Source organism: Benincasa hispida, chromosome 2 (assembly GCF_027475165.1).
Source record: "Benincasa hispida cultivar pf3 chromosome 2, pf3_genome.v1.1, whole genome shotgun sequence".
Classification (NCBI taxonomy): domain Eukaryota; kingdom Viridiplantae; phylum Streptophyta; class Magnoliopsida; order Cucurbitales; family Cucurbitaceae; genus Benincasa; species Benincasa hispida.
Window position 1 is genome coordinate 61,071,816 of NC_143479.1, and position 20,261 is coordinate 61,092,076.

Sequence of the window (20,261 nt, forward strand, 5' to 3'; positions counted from 1 at the left end):
GTTGGAGATTGACAATGATCTTTCTTTTGTAAGTGAACTAGAAAATTCTTTTTATAGTTTTCAGAACTTTACTTATCAAAATAATGTATCTAAAAGTGATGATTTCTACTATGGTCGTTACATGTATGATACTGAATATAGTTGGAATAATCACATTAATAGTTGCATTGACAGTTATCTTCAGGCTCAAATCTGTATTGATAGTTACATTTTAAGTGGTGGTCACAATTACAGTGACAGTTACATTTATAGTTATATTTGTGGTGAAGGTGGAAATAGTAGCGAAAGTAAGAGTTCCAGTATAAAAACCGATGCGTTCCAAGGTGTGAAGTGAGAGAGAAAAGTGGGAGAGAAAGGGTTTTGAATAAGACAACCTTTTTATTTTTCATTTTTTTCCATATTGATATTGAAAAGTAATCAGAATTAGAGGTGTTAAGATTTTTATCATCCTAGTGCCGAGCTATTTTTCCGTGGGACCTCTCATACAGTATCATTATTCATTACCGCAGTAGAGTTTAACCACCAAGTTCGAGATGGATTGGTGTGGTTCCTCTACGTCTAGGACACCAAAATATTGAACCATGAACAAAGAAAGGCATGAGAGAAAAGCATATTGGCTAATGATTGTAGGCCCTAGTTTTTTACGGAAGAGGACACCAAAAGCCTCTACCCTTCCATCCCTTGGATAGATAAAGAGGGAGGGCATAACTTTTTTTGGTTTTTTCATGTTGTCAAAGAGTTGAACAATGGTTTTTTCATGTTGTCAAAGAGTTGAACAATGAAAATAGATGGCGAGTGCCTAATTGAATTGATTGGGTCATGTAGGAACAAGGTTCAAGTCTACCGGTCTGTTAGGATGCCTCAGCTACATACATCACTACACTTCCATTTAACATCTATCGTGATGATAAACGACTCATCTCGTCGTGACCTTCTCTTGAATTCTCAAAACTTCTGTCACTCCATCCCCGTAAGGGCAGAGAACCCATCGTTCTCTCGACTGTGCTACCAGAGGCTCTAGGGAAGTCGGAATAGGAGAGCACTCATCTTGGGGTGGGCTTACTACTTAGATGCTTTCAGTAGTTATTCGTTTCGTACTTGGCTACCTAACGTTTATCATGGGCACGATAACTGGTACACCAGAGGTGCGTCCTTCCCGGTCCTCTTGTACTAGGGAAAGGTCATTTTAATACTCTAATGCCCACACCGGATATGGACCGAACTATCTCACGATGTTCTGAACCCAGCTCATGTACCACTTTAATGGGCGACCAGCACAACCCTTGGAACGTACTACAGCCCCAGGTGGTGAAGAGCCGACATCGAGGTGCCAAACCTTCCCATCGATGTGAGCTCTTGGGGAAGATCAGCCTATTATCCCTAAAGTAACTTTTATCCGTTGAGCGATGATCCTTCCACTCGACACCTTCGGATCACTAAGGCCGACTTTTGTCCTTGTTCAACAAGTGGGTCTTACAGTCAAGCTCCCTTCTGCCTTTGCATTTGAGGGCTAATCTCCATCTGGCTTGAGGAAACCTTTGCACGCCTCTGTTACCTTTTGGGAGACCTACGCCCCATAGAAACTCTCTACTTGAGACTGTCCCTTGGCCCGTAGGTCCTGACACAAGGTTAGAATTCTAACTCTTCCAGAGTGGTATCTCACTGATGGCTCAAGCCTCTCCGAAATGGAGCCTTCTTCACCTTCCACCTAAGCTGCGTAGGAAAGGCCTAAAGCCAACCCCAGGGAACAGTGATTTGTCTTGGATTTTTTTTTATTTTTTTTTGCTATTATTGATTTTAATTTTCAACTATACATATAATTTCTTAACTTTTTTAAGACAAAAAAATCCATTTTTTTCCATTCTTAACCATAAAAAAATTCTACACAAAGTATTCATATACTAAACACAAAATTTTATATTCAATTTTTTTATCACTCAATTACATAACATATTTTTTTTCTCTATAGGAACCCAAATTCAACTATGCACCTCAGATACAGACTTTATGACTCAACTCAACATCCTAAACACAGACAATATAATTACCAACTCAATTCAATTCTACATCTCAAATACAAAAAAATTGATAATTTAACTTCTCAGACAATAATTATCAACTCGACTCAACTTAGCTCTACACGCCAAACGTCCATAGACAATATTTTATGAGAAAAGTATCATGTCTCCTTGATCATAGAAGGAATCTTGTTTTTTTTTTTTATTTATTTTTTTTATATTTTGAAAAGTTTAACCATAAATTTTCTTGAATAAGTCACAAAGACGACATTATTATCATGGGACAAAGTGTTGATTTGATTGGGACAAATTAAAAAAAAATATAAAACCATTTTCCATTACATTAAAGAAATGCAAATATCTTTTTTTAAAAAAAGATTATTAGTGTTTTGAAATACCATTGTATAATTAACATTTATTTAACACTAATAATTTTAAAAAAAATACTTTACTTTTTCTAAAAAATTACTCTAGGAAAAGTTATACCAAACTTTTAATTTTAACCTTAATTGTAGACTCTAGAGGAAAGGACCAAGCAAGCACCAGACAAAAGAGACATAACCAATGTGACATTAAAATTCAACAAAAATAATGTAACAAAATATTGAGACATATAGATTGCTTTGTAATCCAATTACTCTAACTTTGTTCTTATTCTTTTCCTTTTATATGTTCTTTAACAATTTTATTCTATTACCCATTATTAATATTACTCTAAAGTTATTTTGTTCAATCTAAAATTATTCATGTTCAACTTCAATTCTTTTCCCACTGTGATTTTGCAGAGAGATTGATTCGGTACGGCCTAATGTAATTTTTTTAATTTTATTTTAACATATAATTCTTTTTTTAGAAAAATATTTATAGATAAAGCTCTCTATCACTAATAGAGATTAATAGACTTCTATCAACATCTATTAAAGAAGATTACAAATTTTATTGTTTTATGTAAATAGTTTCCATTTTTGAAATTTTTGAAATTTTTGAATTTTCTTTTTCTTTTTTTTTTATATTTTCTTAAAAAAAATTAAACTTAAAACACCTATTTCTCCATATATATATAGTTGTTTGCTTTTATCTCTTTACTTTCTAAAATGTTTTAAAAAATTATGCCAAAATTTGGGGGGAAAACATTGTTTTTAAAACTTAGTTTAATTTTTAAATTTGGGTTAGAATATAAAATGTGTTTTAAAGGAACGCAAAAACTTGATAAAAAAAAATTGTGAGAAAATAAACATTATTTCTAAAAATAAAAAAATATATTGGTTATTAAACGAATATTCATTTTTAGTTTTTAGTTTATGACATGCATATATATATATTTTTACTATGGTTTAAATTCCTTTATAAAATATTTGAATTTTTAATTAATTATAAAGTAGATAACAAAATAAAAGAAGTTATATATAGTAGTAATATTTATAAAATTTTCAAAATTATCATTATTGAATACAAAATTTGTTGGGTTACATACTCAATCACTAGCAAAAATTATCAACATATAATTTTCTAAGAGCTAAAAGAATCATAGAGTTCATTTAAATTCTCAACTATATGTCATCTTGAAAGCTTTTTCTTTGAAATTATTGAACAATTATTATATATTGTTGAACAAAATAGAAAAATAATGCTTACACTGTTTTTACATAAAAAGGCAGATTTGTAATCACTAATCAGCATTATGAAATTAAAGAAACCAAATAAAAAAACCCAAATGTATAAAGCTAAGAAAGAGAACAAAAAGTGGTCACTATTAATTATTATTGGACAATTGACCCACCACTCATCTTAATTTGTTTAATCCCAAAAAAAGTGTACTAAAAGTTGAATTAACAAAACCCCACCAAAAATCATCCATTAAAAAAATTAAAGGAAAAAAAAAAAAGATATAAACTTTGAAAACAAAAGAAAACCCCACATAAAGCTCATGCTCATATTTACAAGTATAGAAAAATCAATTTATATATAAAATGTATTATTGTGTTCTTTCATTTTCCACCATTGAATTAATTAGGAAGTGAGTTTGGCAGAGATGGGTTCAAGAAATGAAAAGGAAGAGATGATGAGAAGAGAGAAAAAATCATCATTTGGTGTGATATTTAGATATGCTGATTGGGTTGATATTTTGCTAATGTTTTTTGGTACAATTGGAGCAATTGGAGATGGAATGTCTACAAATTGTTTGTTGGTTTTTGCTAGCAGCCTTATGAATAGTTTGGGAAATGGTCAAATTCAACAAAATTTCATGGATAATGTCAAGAAGGTTAGTATTGAAATTTAATCCAAACTTATATACCTTTTATCATTACTTATTTCATAATATTCTTATACTTTCTTTTTTCTTTCTTTCTTCTCTTTGATTTCTAACAGTGCAGCTTATACTTTGCCTACTTGGGGTTAGCTGTAATGGTTCTGGCTTTCATGGGTAACTATACTTTCAAAACTCTTGTTTTCCCTCGGCGTTACACTGAAATGCATTGAATCTGTTATCTAATTTTTGAATGAAAAAACATGGAATCTCGCTAATATTTTTTTACTCTCTTCCTCAGCTTGTAGCGTAACTAATATACTATTAGTGAACCACGTAAATCTTTGTGTCGATTTCTCTACTGTTTATGTTTTTCGATTTTTCTTTGATTGTCGCTTTTATAACAAGTTAAAAGATTATTGAACATTGTTGATCCAAAATTTGAATCCCACATTCTCTAAAGGCTACATTTGTAAGAAAAATTTTTGGTGTATTTTCAAATGTATGAAGGTATGGAATAATGTTGAGGAAGGCCAGATTAATTAATTAATTATATATATATAAATTGGACTGACAAGAAACAAACCCCATTTGAGAGAGAATTATTATGAAAAGGGTTTTTAGGGTTTATATATATGTCTACTTGATTGATTTTTTTGAATTTGCAGAAGGATACTGTTGGAGTAAAACTAGTGAGAGACAAGTATTGAAGATTAGACACAAATATTTGGAAGCAGTCTTGAGACAAGAAGTAGGGTTTTTTGATTCACAAGACGCAACCACTTCTGAGGTTGTCAATAGTATTTCCAAAGGCACTTCTCTCTTACAAGAAGTTCTAAGTGAAAAGGTACCATCCTTAATTTCTTCTTAATTTCCCATGGTTTTTGGAACTTTCTTTTACGTTGTTAGGCATCTCACGTAAAAAAGATAAAGAAATTTCACAATATTAAATACTTGAGTTACTCATCTTATTGTCAGTTACTTCTTAGATGAAATCTTATGTATTTATTTAATAATGCTCAAACAGGCGTCCCGTCCAAAAAAATTTGAAATTTGAACCTCCATCTTAAAAGGGTATATTGAGGATGATTCACATCAGAAGAATAAAGAGACCTTATGATTCTTATAAGATATACAATTTACTATTCTCATCCCCAATTGGCCTTGGAATGTAACTCTATGCTTATACACACTAAAAACCTAAAGTTAACACAAAAAACGGTTAAGTGTTTATCAACAAATTGTAAGATATCACAAGATAAGTGAATTAGTTTTTTTTCTCTCACTACCCAATTAGAAAGTCATTCCAAACAAACATATCGAAGTTTTTTTAATTACAAATTACCTCTCTTCATCAATTGCATTAGTGCGTTAGAGTTAATTAGCCACCTTTTTTGTAACTTTGCCCTATGTTTCTCTCATGCTGGTCTATAAACGAAGTAAATATACTCTTTAATGATTTATTAGAATGTCGTCATATTGTTCAGGTCCCGTTATTTATAATGAACTCGACGGTATTCTTATCGGGACTAGCGTTTTCGGCTTACTTTTCATGGAGATTAGCCCTGGTAGCATTTCCATCCATGATATTACTAGTAATCCCAGGAGTAACATATGGGAAATACTTAGTACATGTAACAAACAAGAGACATAAAGAGTATGGGAAAGCAAATGGCATAGTAGAACAAGCACTGAGCTCAATAAAAACAATATATGCATTCACAGCAGAGAAGAGAGTTTTAGAGAATTACAAAAGGATATTGGAGAGAACAACAAAGGTTGGAATAAAGCAAGGAATAGCAAAAGGTTTGGCTGTGGGAAGCTCAGGACTTGCTTTTGCAATATGGGGTTTGATTGCTTGGTATGGTAGCAGATTGGTGATGTATAAAGGAGAAAGTGGTGGCAAAATCTATGCAGCTGGTATCTCCTTCATTTTGGCTGGCCTGTATGTATATAAACTCTCTCTTTATATATCTATCTATCTACTTTTTTATTTTCCCCATAAAAAATATTTCATCTTTCCCTTGTATTCGCCCGGTTACGAGTTTAGTTCTTGAACTTTGCAGTATTAGTCTCTTTGTTAGGAAGTTTTTGAAGTTCGGATGTTGTGTTCATGATCATCTATATGTTTTTATTGTCGATATAATTTTAGCTCGAATTACACAAATTTAGGTTCTGTTTCGTAACCATTTAGTTTTTTGGGTTTTAGTTAAATTACACAAGTTGGCCCTCTTTGATACTCAAGTTCTTACATTGTTTTACAATTTTCTTAAGTAAAAGAATAAATTTTTAACCAAATTTCTAAAACAAAAACAAGTTTTTAATATATATATACACTTAGCTTGGTTTTTAAAAAATATTGGTAAAAACTAGATAACTAAGTAAGAAATTTAGAGGTGGAAATAGTATTTATAAACTTAATTTTCAAAAATTAAAAATAAAAAATCAAATGATACCTTAGTTGTTGAACTTTTAAATTTGTGTTTTTGATCCATGAATTTTTAAAATTGTCTAATAGAATTTTTAAAAACTTTTAATTTTGTGTTTAACAGATTCTTAAACTTTTTTTAATGTTTAATTAGTTCTTGAAATTTTAATTGCATATTAGGTAGCACCTTACATATTTGATTAAAAAAAAAATACTTGAGTGTATTTCAGGCTGCAGCCATCTTTGTGCAGCCCACCAAATATCCAATGACAAACTATCTTTTTCAAAAATGATTATTTTTACATTTTTTTCCTTTATAATTGAAAAAGATGCATGAAAATTTGGTGCAACCCATAAATTCATATTTTGAGTCCAATAATTGAAGCTTAAACTTTTGAAATTATGTGTTAATCGATTTGTGAATTAAAAAAATCAAATAGGTTAATGACCTATTAGGCACAATATTAGAAAGGAAAATTATTTTAAATGACAAAACTACTAAAAATAATTATAAATAATAGCAAAATATCACAGTATATTTGTGTTCATGGATAGATCGTGATATTTTGTTATTATTCGTAAATATTTTAGTTTATTTTTCTATAATTAAAAACAATCCTATTAAAAATTCATAGAACTAATGAATAGAAAATTGAAATTTTAAGAATTTATTCAAAGACCTTATAAAGTTTGCAACAACATAGATTGTGTTGGTGATGGAATGTACCGATCTTGAATTTGGAAAAAGTTATAGATGTGACAACTTTAAGGAAAGGAAAATTAGGATTAGTCATTTTCAAATAATGACTTTTCCTTTTCCTTTTCCTTTAGTTTTTTTTTTAATTTAAATAAGAATGCAATTTCCCTTTGTGATCCTTTGTTCTATCCTAAGCTTTATTTTTTTTTCTTTCTTTTTGGATATTTTAAGAAGAATTTAGTGAATTTTTATGTGAAATTTGATGTAAGCAAGAGTAGTTCCTATGTTGGCGCTTTAAGGTAAATTTTTAAAATAAATTTAGTTTTTTCTATAATTTTCAAAAAGTTTTTTTTAAGATTTTGTGTCATATAATTATTTTTAATTAAGCTTTTGAAAAATGTTAAAATGGGTTGATATGAACTTTCTTATTAAATAACAACAAAAAAAAATCGTTTGATAATTATTTGGTTTTTGAAAATTAAGTTAAGAAATACAACTTTCATCTATTAGTTTTTATGTTTTGTTATCTAAAGTTTAGGAGTGTTTTCAAAATCAAAACGAAAACTTGAACGAAAAAAATTTAAAAACTTATTTTGTTTTTGAAAATTAGTTAATTCAAATGATTTTTTTTTTTGTGAAATAAATTCAAAATATGTTCATTATTGTTCTCCCACGCAAAAGCTAGAATAGATACGTCATATTGACGGGGGAAATTTTGACAATTGATTTGATTTAGTCCTATTGTTCATAATATGACAATTCAGCCACTTTGCTATCTATTCTTTACATTTGATTTTTAATGTCCACATAAATATTATATATATATATATATATATATATATACACACATATATGTATGTATGTATTAAGTATGTGATTAGGATAAAAACAATTCTAAGACTATAATAATTATCTTTTGTGTAAATACTATTTTGTATTTTTCAATTAATTACGGGTAATATTATTTCAAAATCTCTATTTACTACTGTATTTACTATTTATCATCGTTTTTATTATTTACATTCATCATTTTTTATTGTTTGCTACAATGTCTACTATTTCTTTATCAAACTAAAACAGTTTATACCTCAAACACATACTATTATAACCCGAATCAAAATAATCTACACCCTAAACACAAACTATTATAATCCAACTATAATAACCAACTCCTTGCCCTAAACGTCTATCATTTTCTTTTAAAATATGTACATCATTTGGGGTGAATAATAAAATTTTAACAATTAAAATGCATTTTCTCTTTCAATTTATTTAAGACAAAAGAAAAAGTATTTCCATTAGAGGGGTATACATTGATCGATTGGTGTCGGTTTTGGCAGAAAATCGATACTGAAAACCGACCAGAAAATTTGGCTAGCAGTCGACCACCGGTCAATGGGTTTTGTCGTTTTCTTTTTCTTTTTTCTCTCTCTTCTTCTTCTACTACTTCTTCTTTTTCCCATAGTCAGATCAGAGAAAGTCGAATCTACTTTTTCCAACAAGAAACTATTGAGGGAAATTGTGGAAGGGAGAGCAAAGAAGAAGTAATGATGGCGGTGGAAATGGGAAAGGAGAAAGGAGATGAAGATTAAACCGGGAATATGGAGAGGAAAGGTGTAGTATGATAAGAAATAGAAGCAGATTTTTTTTAAAAAAAAAAGTATACATCATGGTCAGTTGGTTTGCTAGGGGATGTCGGTTTTTTATGAAAGAACCTACCATGACCTATCTTCGATCGACTCGATTCGATCGATCAAATCGATTTTTCAATATCTTTATATACACCTCTAGTGATTTATATGCAAAGACTCCTCCTTCCTTTGCCTTTTGATGATATAAGATTTTATAGAAAATATTGTGTGTATCCATGCAAATATGCATATAAAGGAAACAAAGGAAGAAGTATATATTTATATATTATTATTATTATTATTATTGAGTTGATCAATATTAGTTTTCTTTTATGAACAATAGGAACGATAGATTGGAATCACAAACTTGTGGATGATTAACATATGAAATCGATTAGATTGACCGGATTTTTCGGCCATCAATTTTTTTTAATACCTCTACTATATATCAATTGAGGTACATATGAATTAGTAAGTAATGATTGATTAGTATAGAATTAACGTTAAATAACAAGAAGTTGTATGTAATGCAGGTCTCTAGGAGTGGCACTTCCAGACTTGAAGCATTTGACAGAAGCCTCAGTTGCAGCATCTCGAATATTTCATATCATCGATCGAACTCCATTGATCGACGGAGAAGATTCAAAGGGGCTTGTTCTCGATAATCTCCAACCCCAAATTGAATTTGATCACATCACATTCGCATATCCTTCACGCCCTGATTCATTCGTCCTCAAGGATTTCAATCTCAAACTCGACCCCGGCAAAACCCTAGCCCTCGTCGGCCCTAGCGGCAGCGGCAAGTCCACCGTCATCGCTCTTCTGCAGCGATTTTACGATCCTGTTGATGGAGTTTTGAAGATCGATGGCGTCGATATCAAGGCATTGCAGCTTAAATGGATTAGATCCAAAATGGGTCTTGTTAGTCAGGATCATGCCTTGTTTGGCACTTCGATTAAGGAGAATATTTTGTTTGGGAAGCTTGATGCTTCCATGGAGGAGGTTATGGCTGCTGCTATGGCTGCCAATGCTCATAGTTTCATTACACAGCTTCCTGAAGGCTATGAGACGAAGGTTTGTTGTGTTATAACTCATTCCATTCATGATGTTTTGTGGAAAATGGTGAATGAAATGGATGATTCTGTGTAATCTAGGTTGGAGAAAGAGGGGCACTTCTATCTGGTGGGCAAAAGCAGAGGATCGCCATAGCTAGGGCTATTGTTAAGAATCCTGCAATACTACTGCTTGATGAAGCTACTAGTGCTCTTGACTCTGAATCAGAAGCACTGGTCCAAAATGCACTTGATCAGGCTTCACTGGGAAGAACCACCCTGGTGAGCCAACTTGGGCTACTTAAACTTTCATTTCCTTTGCTATGCTTACTATTACTATTTACATTCATTAAATAAAAGGTAGCTTACAAGTTTGTCTAACAAGTCCCCTTCTACTTTAAAACGTTCTTAATAATACGTCCGTGAACTTTCAATTTTATGTGTAATAGAGGAAATTTTCCTATATCATGGAGATGGAACCATCATTTATTGTGTGTCACTTTAGCATGTTTTTAAAATAAGGTAGAGTTCACTAATATTAATGTGGGATCCAATTGTGTTTATGATTATAGATTTATGGTGTGAATAGAGGGAGTATGATACTCCATAGTACTATAAATTTTTATGTGTAATAGAGGAAAATTTTCTATACTATGGGATTATGGAACCGCTGCTTATTGTGCGTCACATCAACATGCTTTTAAAAATAATGTAGAGTTCATTGATAATAATGTGGGCCCACTAGTGTTTATAAAGATAAATTTATGGTATGAACAAAAAGAGTATAATACTCCCATGATACTAGAAATTTTCCCCGAGTAATAGAGGAAATTTTTGTATATTATGGTAGTATGGAATCGTCATTTATTATGTGTCACATTAGCATGCTTTTAAAAGTAAGGTAGAGTTCATTGATACTAATGTAGGGTTCACTAGTGTTTATGAAAATAAATTTATGGTGTGAACAAATGGAGTATGATACTCCCGTAGTACTAGAAATTTTTCTTGTATAATGGTAGGCCTATGTGAACTTTGACACTTTAGCACTTACTATTGACCTTATTGTTCATAGACTACGAGGTGATTTTGGGGTTAAGTTTAGGCATTTAGTGGTATAAATATTAGACCAACCTGGATCTATTAGACTGTAAGTTTGAACTAAAAACACTTGTTAAAAACTTAGTTAGACACACTTTATAAAAGTTTATGGACACGTTAGAAACTTAAGTACTGGGATTTATTATATACAATCCTAAAGTTAAGGGACAAAACTTGTGATTTAACCTTTAAAGAAAATGGTAGTTCTGCAACTTTGAGTTAAATTGGTTTTTGGTTCTTTGATTGAATGATCAGGTGGTTGCACATAAGCTCTCTACAATCAGAAATGCAGACGTTATAGCTGTTGTAAATGGTGGTTGTATAGTTGAAATTGGTTCCCACAATGATCTTATCAACCGTAAAAATGGCCACTATGCAAAACTAGCGAAATTGCAACGACTTTCAAGCTATGATGATGTTGAACAAAATATAGACATACATACCTCTTCAGTTGGAAGAAGCAGTGCTAAATCAAGTCCAGCTTTCTTTGCAAAATCACCACTGCCTATTGAGATCCCTCAATCAACTTCTCCCAAGCCACCTTCCTTTACTCGTCTTCTATCTATGAACTCTCCAGAATGGAAGCAAGCTCTTACTGGAAGTTTGTCAGCTATAGCTTTTGGGGCAGTGCAACCAATATATGCACTTACCGTTGGAGGTATGATATCAGCCTTCTTTGCTCAAAGCCATTACGAAATGCAAGCTCGAATCAGGACATATTCCTTGATTTTCTGTTCATTATCTCTGGTTTCCATTATTTTGAACCTCGTTCAACATTACAATTTTGCGTATATGGGGGAGCACTTGACGAAAAGAATTCGCTTGAGGACACTTGAGAAGATCTTGACATTTGAAACTGCTTGGTTTGACAAGGAGCAAAATTCCAGTGGAGCTTTGTGCTCAAGATTGAGCAATGAGGCTTCCTTAGTCAAATCCCTTGTAGCAGACAGAGTTTCTCTATTAGTTCAAACCATTTCAGCTGTGACCATAGCAATGATCCTTGGTCTAGCAGTGGCATGGAAGCTCGCCATTGTAATGATAGCTGTCCAGCCACTCACGATTCTTTGCTTCTACACACGAAAAGTCCTCCTCTCAAGCATTTCCACAAACTTCATCAAGGCACAGAATCAGAGCACACAAATTGCTGTAGAAGCAGTGTATAACCATAGAATAGTAACATCCTTCAGCAGCATTGGAAAAGTCCTTCAAATCTTCGACAAAGCCCAAGAAGCACCAAGAAATGAAGCTAGAAAGAAATCCTGGTATGCAGGGATTGGAATGGGATCTGCTCAGTGCCTAACATTCATGTCATGGGCATTGGATTTCTGGTTCGGTGGAACACTCGTGCAAAAAGGTGAAATATCTGCAGGGGATGTGTTTAAGACTTTCTTCATCTTAGTAAGCACTGGCAAAGTAATTGCCGAAGCTGGCAGCATGACAACAGATTTAGCAAAAGGCTCAGCAGCCGTTGCATCAGTGTTCGAGATTCTCGACCGAAAATCACTCATTTCCGACCCATCTAAGGTAAGTGAACACTCATGTTAATATAAGAACTTTTATCTTCAACCTTGTCAAAGCTTAAACTTTGTTTGAACATTGTTTGAATTGGTAGGATGGGAGAATGAGCAAGATGGAAAAGATAACAGGGAACATAGAGTTGAAGAAAGTGGATTTTTGGTATCCAAGCAGGCCAAATAACATGATATTGCGTCAGTTCAGCTTGGAAGTGAAGGCAGGGACTAGCGTTGGGCTAGTTGGGAAAAGTGGGTGTGGAAAATCAACTGTGATCGGACTAATACTGAGGTTCTATGATGTGGTAAAGGGATGGGTGAAAGTGGATGGTGTGGATATCAGAGAAATGGATCTTCAATGGTACAGGAAGCATGTGGCCCTCGTCAGCCAAGATCCCGTGATTTTTTCCGGCACCATACGCGAAAATATCCTCTTTGGGAAGCTTGATGCTTCTGAGAATGAGCTTGTCGATGCAGCCAGAGCTGCCAATGCCCATGAATTTATCTCGTAAGTCTTCTTTTCTTTTCCTAATGGTTTGGACATACTTCGACTGCCATTTCTTTGTTTCATTTTGTTTTTGTGTAAAAAAGATGGCGAGGAATTTAAATGTGTATGCAAGAATGGTGAAAAACATACTACAAAAATCAAAAGGAAGTAGACACAGATTTTGGGTCTAAGGTTTCAAGTTTCTTCATTTAGTTTCTGTATTTGAATATCCAACTTATGAGTTTTTATTCACTGTACTTCGAAAAAATTTTAGTAAGTGTTTTTGACTTTTAATTTTGTAACAAATGATTTCTTGCTATATTATTCAAGGATTACAATTTGAATTTGCACTTGGAAACAATGTTTTATTGATGTGTTTGAAAACAACGTGCTATGTCAGTGTTTCATATTATATAACTGATAGTGACTTATTGACACAAAATTAAAAATTCAAGAAGTCGACAAACTGTTCAAAATTTTGTAAGTGTTGGAACTAAAAGAATATAACTTCAAAAGTTTGAAATCTAGTAAAAACTTTTTCAAGTATAACAGCTAAATAAATGGATTTTAAAATTTTATGGACCATATTGCACTGTCTAGAATTTTTTTTTTTCTGCCTCATGTTTTAAACATGTTTTTATTCCTCAACCAAGCTTATGGACCATATTGCATTGTCTAGAATTTTCTACCTCTTCTGTCAGAAATATGGTTTTATTCCTCATCCATCACCATCTTTCATTATCATGGTTTCAACCCAACCCCTTTCTTTTGGGTGGGTTTTGATCCTCAAACTCATGAATTGAATCTCCACCAATACAAGTATAGCTTGAATATAGGATATAATGGAAAATGATAACTTGAATCGGGACATATAAAGAGGTTCTACCTTTTGAACTTTTTGGTTCTCTTAATTATTGTAGAAATTCTGAATTGTGTCAAATTCAGATCTCGACACAAGTCCCCCTGTGGCATAATCAGATCATGCCTGTTCTAGTATGGATCACCAGAAAACAGATATTATTGAAACTATTGAATCATTTTGCTGCCATAATTTTACAAACAAGCATCTTAGTGAAAAATTTTGACAAACGACATACACAGAAAATTGCTGAGATGTTAGAAGCCTCTTAGAGAGAGTAAGAAAATATATGAATGGGTAGATGAGCATGTCATTTTATGAAGAAAACTGCAGAGAATACTAGGAGTTATGAATCTAAATCTATTTTATTGGGAGATGGTGGCTGTAGGTCTTTGAAAGATGGGTACGAGACAGAATGCGGGGAAAGAGGGGTGCAACTCTCAGGAGGACAGAAACAGAGAGTAGCAATAGCCAGAGCCATAATTCGAGACCCAACAATTCTGTTGCTAGACGAGGCAACCAGTGCTCTGGATGTTCAATCAGAGCAAGTTGTGCAACAAGCACTGGATCGGATTATGGTAGGAAGGACGACCCTGGTTGTAGCCCACCGGCTGAACACCATCAAGAAGCTCGATTCCATCGCTTTTGTGGCAGACGGAAAGGTGGTAGAGCAAGGATCCTACGCACAACTCAAAAATCGAAGGGGTGCTTTCTTTAATCTCGCTAACCTCCAAATTCAGCCCTAACCCTCCGGAGTTTTCAGTTGTGCTTAAATTTTCTACTTCTTATGTTTGTGGAACGAGGTCGTTTAGGACTCTGCATTGGTCTTTAGGTTATGAAATAACCAGAGCTAAGATGTTGTATATTGATTGGCAATTTGGAGGTATAAATGTAGGTTGACTCACTTGGGTTTATCCAATTGGGTAGTATAGTCTGGAAACGTATTGTATTTGTCCAAATTCCTTTCTACGCCTGAAAAGGGGAATGCAAGTGCAAAATCTAGAGGCTAGGGGCAGATACAGAGCATTATTACACTGGAATTTTATAAATGTTGGTATGGTCAAGATCTACTACTTGTCTACTCCAAGCATATTTTTCTTTATCTTGATGATCTTCTGGACTTGTGTCCAAGATACATTCTACTATTGAAAGAAAGAAAAAAGAAAAATCAATTCAAATTGATAGGAAGGTTTTAGAGAGAGAACAATTTCTCTCTATGACCAAGCAAAGCAGATTTTTCATTTTTGTTAGTGGGCTCTGTACATGTTTTTTGATGGAGAGTGGTGAGAACAGTGAAGGAAACAAAGATGGTATTATGCTATCTATTAGTTATGGATGAGAACGGGGTGGAGCTATTAGAACCTTGCCTTCCAGACATCATGTTTCTGTCATTGCCTCTGTGTGTTTGCTTTCCTTGCTTTCAGATCGATGACAATAACAGAAATGTTATCGGAACTGTTTCTTCCATATGCTATTTCAGTGAGATTATTAGCCACAATCTGTGCTGGAGGTGTGTCGTCCATAGTCGACGATGACCTGCGGAGCCGCCTAAGAAGATGGCAAGCTACCTGCCCAACCTCTTCATTTGTCATTACATCCCAAAGTCCATCACTTGCCAGAACTAAACATTCATCCTCATCACTCCTTGTCGTGAAACTAATCTCCGGCACTGGAATTATCCACGGCCGAAGGTATCGATCCCCTGGACATCCATACACATAAAAGCCAATTTGTCAAGCTTAGGGTAATAAATGCTACCTGCAAATGTATGTACTCATGTGATCATACAGAACTATTCCATTGAAAAGTACTAGGGATATTTCGTGTAAGGGGTCAGGGGAATGGAGTTGTGGACTCCCTCCTTATTTTACCTAAGAAGATTGTGGATTCCACTATTAACAAACACCAATTTTATACTTTATTGAGTTAAAAAATTCCAAACATCACTCAAATTTCTGTCAAAAATCTCTCACATCCTTACTTTTTTTATTATCAGTAACAGTAGAAATGGAAATAATTGCGAGACACTAAGCCATGTTCGCATGCTATACTCACAGTGGAAATTCGAACACTTCAAAATTGAAAAATCATCCAAATATAGACATGTATATGATCTCTGATAGTTCTGATTAATAACGAATCGAAATTAATTTAAGGTTAACATTCACAAAGACAATTTGAGAGAGGGGAGGAAACCTATGGCTCTTGACATGGCAAGAACTCCAAGAACTCTAGCACCCATCCAGTTTATGACTTTGCCTCCATCTCTTTCAATTCTCAAGAGTTCATCCTGTCTATCAGGCTGTAACACGATCAATAAAACAAATGCTTTCCCTTAATGATATTTCTAAAGCAAGTACTGGTAATACACTAACAGGAATTCAAATCATAATCGGGTTTGGGAAACTAATGACCTTTTGATCCACTGTCAATGGAATCGTTTTATTCCGTTGGCAAAGAACCGCCCGAGAGTCGCCGCAATTGGATGCAATAATCTGGCAGCCAGATAGAACAACCACGACCGCCGTAGATCCAACCATGTCAGTTGCCACGGCCTCTGAAACCACCTCATTATCAGTCCTCTGGAAGCCATTAGAGAAGGCAACTTCCCATCTCTTCTGCCATTCATGGCCATTGATTCCTTCTCTTCCCCACTCTTCCGCTATCACTTCATGCATTCTCTCCGAACAGAATTTGGCCACCTATAGATTATATATATATGTTAAAGTTTCCACGAAGTCGTTAGCTGGGTGTCAGATATCTGAAAAGATCATAAATCCGACGAATCCACGCCGGAGGAAATCAGTACCAATCATAGATCAACATAGCTAGCAAATTTTAGAACAAACCCAGTTAAGCAATCAACCATAACGACATACTTTTACAATATGAGTTGTTTAGCTAGACATAAATCTATGCTACGACTTCAATTTTTCAAATAAACATTGATCTAAAATTTCCAACTTCCCATGAATCCAAAGATCAAAAACCATGGCTGGAAATCTTTCACTCAGATCTTGATTCTTGGGAGGATAGAGCAGCTATCGGGGAACATTGTCCGCAGTTATCTACTCACCTAACCCAAAATAAACTTTTTTTTGGGGGAATATGGGTGGGCGTGCATCATTAAATATATAATAGGGCAAAAAAAAAAGAGACTTTTCTAGTGTCTAAGTTTCAGGTCTAGTTCCTATTTAGTCTTTAAATTTCTGAATGTTACATATTTAATCTTTAAGTTTTGTATGTAATTTTAATTTAGTCCCTGAATTTCACAGTGTTACAATTTTACTTTTAAAATTAGAGTTTTATTTCAATTTAGTTCCTAAGATTTTTGCCATCTATTTTTCATTAAATACTCACCTTCAATTATCGACATGAATGTTTATTAGTCGATTTAAAATAATCATGAAGTGAAATTTTATATTTAGTTTTAATAGTGATGAAAAATAGTGAAAATTAAGTATACTTCTATTAATTGAATTAATAGACATTAACACTCATGATAGAAAGCGAGAAATTAATAAAAAATGACATGTTAAAAATATAAATCTTGAATATATGGATCAAATGGAAACAAACTTAAAATTTAATTATTAAATGGGTAACTTTTGAAACTTATAGAAGATATTTTTTTTCTATAATGTATTAGTAATATTGTGTGATGTTTATGAAATATGGGGTAGTTTCTCAAACTATTTTGAAAAGTCTTCATTATTTTACAATTTTGCTATGTGCTCGGTCGGTTGGTGGAATAAAAAATATTTTCTAAAACTAATTAAGATAAAATTCCAATTTAATCATGCCATTGTTTTCGCTTAATTGATTTTTTTTTTTTTTTTTTTGTTAGCTTACACTACAATTTTAATAGAATCCAAAAAGAGTACTACAAAATTCAAAATTTATCATTAGAAAAATCGTCAAAACCGACACAGAACTCCCATTTGAGGGCAATAAAACGTGAAAACAAAAAGCGGATTTCTTGTTTTCTCCTAATTAAACGCGCCATTCACTGAATGAAGAAAAAAATACAAACGAGACCACCCCCCCAAAAAATAAATTGGAAATCGTGCGAGTTCCTCAGATAATATAAACTCTAAAATCGATTAAATTAATATGTCCCGTGATTAAAACACGTAACACCCTGTGTTTTTCGTCATCTGGAAAATGCATTATTACGTCATAATTAACATTTTAATCCCAGGGATTTTCCCATACCTAACCTCGAAACTGATTGAAGCGAACAAAAAGAAAAAAGAGGGTTTCAATGACACGTGTCGTAATACTAAAATGGGAACCTCCAAAATTCTTTCATATGGGGACCACTCATTGTGTGACATGTGTCGTTCCTTAGTGGAAAAGGCAATTATTAGCTTAGAAATAAATAATAATAATAATAATAATAATAATAATAGTAATAGGTAATGCTGTGTCAACATAAAATATTTTTCTAAAATTGGTTCTGTGAATTATTATTTTTGAGATTCTCTCCCAAAAAAAAAAAAGAGGAATTAGAGTTTTCTTCTTCTAGCTGTTTCTGGTTAATGCTTGTGGTTTCATCAAACAGGTCAAACCTAAAATTAGCCCTAATCCGAAATTCGAAATTGAAAATGCACAAATTCGATAGAAATTAGAGAGGAATTACGCACCTGAGAGCCGCCGTGACCGTCATACACGGCGAAGAAATGAAGCGGCGAGATCTCTCCGGAGGTTCTAGAACCTGGAGCCGTACATCCCCCGACGTGATCGCATCTCGAAGACATAAATCCCGGCTTAACAGCGATAGCGTCTTCCATCTCCCTCCGCCGTCCGATAACCGAAGTAAGTCCCCAGTGTAGTCCCGCCCTGTTATTTCTCCCGATGCACTTCCGTCTCGGAAGTTCCGAAACCGGCGTGCTTAATTCTACAGACCTCGTTTCTATAGCAGCCTCCGCTACAATAACAGCCGGAATCTCACCGGAACTAGTGCTGGTGACAGAGACATCACCGGAACTAGATGAGCTTCGGAAATCGTCGGTGCTGAGTATGGAGGATAAACCGGAACTGGTGGATGTGAAGTCGTTGTCGGAGGAGGCGTCGTCCATGGCGGAGGCGGAGGAAGAGAAAAGAGAGGAAAAAGAGAGAGAATGAAAGGAAGAGGAAGGAGGGAGTCGGAGAGATAAAAAAAAGGGGAAGAAGAATGGACAGATATAAAATGGACACGTGTGAGAAGATATATAGGTAGAAGCCACACGCTTTTGAAGAAGGAAAGGCAATGGATGGATTTCTTTTTCTTTGTTTTATAATTTTCTTTTTTAAAAAAAAAACTTTTTCTTTTTAGTCTTACTCAATCGCTTTTTGCTTCGACCGCCACGTGTCCTTAATCGTCCCACGCTGTTGACGCTCTTGTCCTGGTCGACTCCCGATACTGACTTCTCATTGGACCATATAAATTATTCTCTACTTCGCAACCACGCTTCTCCATTTTGCACCCCCCTTGAGGTAATAATAGATACAAATTTTATTTTTGTTCTCAAGTAAAAAATAATAATAATAAAAAAAACACCTCTTTCATTTTAGGTTTTTGTTCTAGTTTTTATTTAATCGGTTTACATATGTAGGTTTTTTTGATAATCATTTGATTTTTTATTTTTATTTTTTGAAAATTAAACATATACACGCTTCTGCCACCTCCAAATTTTTTTCTTTGTTTTCATTTGTTATCTACCTTTTACAAATGGTTTTAAAAACAAGTCAATTTTTGAAAAAAAAAAAAAAGAGTTTATATAAAAATTGTTTTTATTTTTTAAATTTGGTTGAGAATTCAATCATGTTACTTAATAAATATGCAAAACTTTATAGGAAATAGAGAGGAAATAAGTTTAGTTTTAAAAAATCAAGAATAAAAAACAAAATGCTTGCGAGACAGTGTTTTGGTCTACATGATTTGAGTTTGGTTTTAATTTAGTGTTCTCTAGGTTTTAAAATGTAATAGTTATACCTTTGAGTTTCTAGTTTTGTTTCAATTTGGATCCCTAAGTTTTAAATTTTACACTTTTTAATTTTTTTAAATAATTACTTTTTATCTTGAGTGTTAATGTATATTAATTAATTTGAAAGAGTTAAAAGAATTATAATTAATTAAGTTTCAACATTGTTCTTCACTATTAAAATAAAAATTTTAATTCCACCTCATAATTATTTTAATTTAATTAATAGACATTAATGTCAATGATTAAAAGTGAGTAGTTAGTAA

At 33.2% G+C, this 20,261-nt stretch overlaps 2 protein-coding genes and 1 pseudogene across 2 annotated transcripts; 2 read left to right on the plus strand and 1 right to left on the minus strand.

Moving 5' to 3' along the window:
* Positions 1-533: 533 nt before the first annotated feature.
* LOC150038057 (uncharacterized) lies at positions 534-2,011 on the plus strand (annotated as a pseudogene).
* Positions 2,012-3,085: 1,074 nt separating this feature from the next.
* On the plus strand, positions 3,086-15,099 carry LOC120070829 (putative ABC transporter B family member 8). The gene is made up of 9 exons (XM_039022715.2): positions 3,086-4,281; positions 4,389-4,443; positions 4,935-5,113; positions 5,754-6,211; positions 9,556-10,096; positions 10,177-10,356; positions 11,428-12,696; positions 12,785-13,191; positions 14,418-15,099. The coding sequence occupies exons 1-9, from the start codon at positions 4,051-4,053 to the stop codon at positions 14,773-14,775; spliced, it is 3,678 nt and encodes a 1,225-aa protein (XP_038878643.1). The 5' UTR covers positions 3,086-4,050; the 3' UTR covers positions 14,776-15,099.
* Positions 15,100-15,165: 66 nt separating this feature from the next.
* On the minus strand, positions 15,166-19,274 carry LOC120070830 (putative protein phosphatase 2C 6). Its single transcript, XM_039022717.2, has 4 exons — positions 18,676-19,274; positions 16,444-16,731; positions 16,226-16,331; positions 15,166-15,731 (listed from the first exon to the last, which is right to left on the minus strand). The coding sequence occupies exons 1-4, from the start codon at positions 19,108-19,110 to the stop codon at positions 15,418-15,420; spliced, it is 1,143 nt and encodes a 380-aa protein (XP_038878645.2). The 5' UTR covers positions 19,111-19,274; the 3' UTR covers positions 15,166-15,417.
* Between the last annotated feature and the right edge of the window lie 987 nt (positions 19,275-20,261).

Coding starts and splice junctions, on each gene's coding strand:
- LOC120070829 (XM_039022715.2), top strand. CDS start 4,051: ATGGGTTCAAGAAATGAAAAGGAAGAGATGATGAGAAGAGAGAAAAAA. Junction 10,357..11,427: donor CACTGGGAAGAACCACCCTG/GTGAGCCAACTT, acceptor TTGAATGATCAG/GTGGTTGCACATAAGCTCTC. Junction 12,697..12,784: donor TCATTTCCGACCCATCTAAG/GTAAGTGAACAC, acceptor TTGAATTGGTAG/GATGGGAGAATGAGCAAGAT.
- LOC120070830 (XM_039022717.2), bottom strand. CDS start 19,110: ATGGACGACGCCTCCTCCGACAACGACTTCACATCCACCAGTTCCGGT. Junction 16,732..18,675: donor ACGGTCACGGCGGCTCTCAG/GTGCGTAATTCC, acceptor TATAATCTATAG/GTGGCCAAATTCTGTTCGGA. Junction 15,732..16,225: donor TGCCATGTCAAGAGCCATAG/GTTTCCTCCCCT, acceptor ATGGATGTCCAG/GGGATCGATACCTTCGGCCG.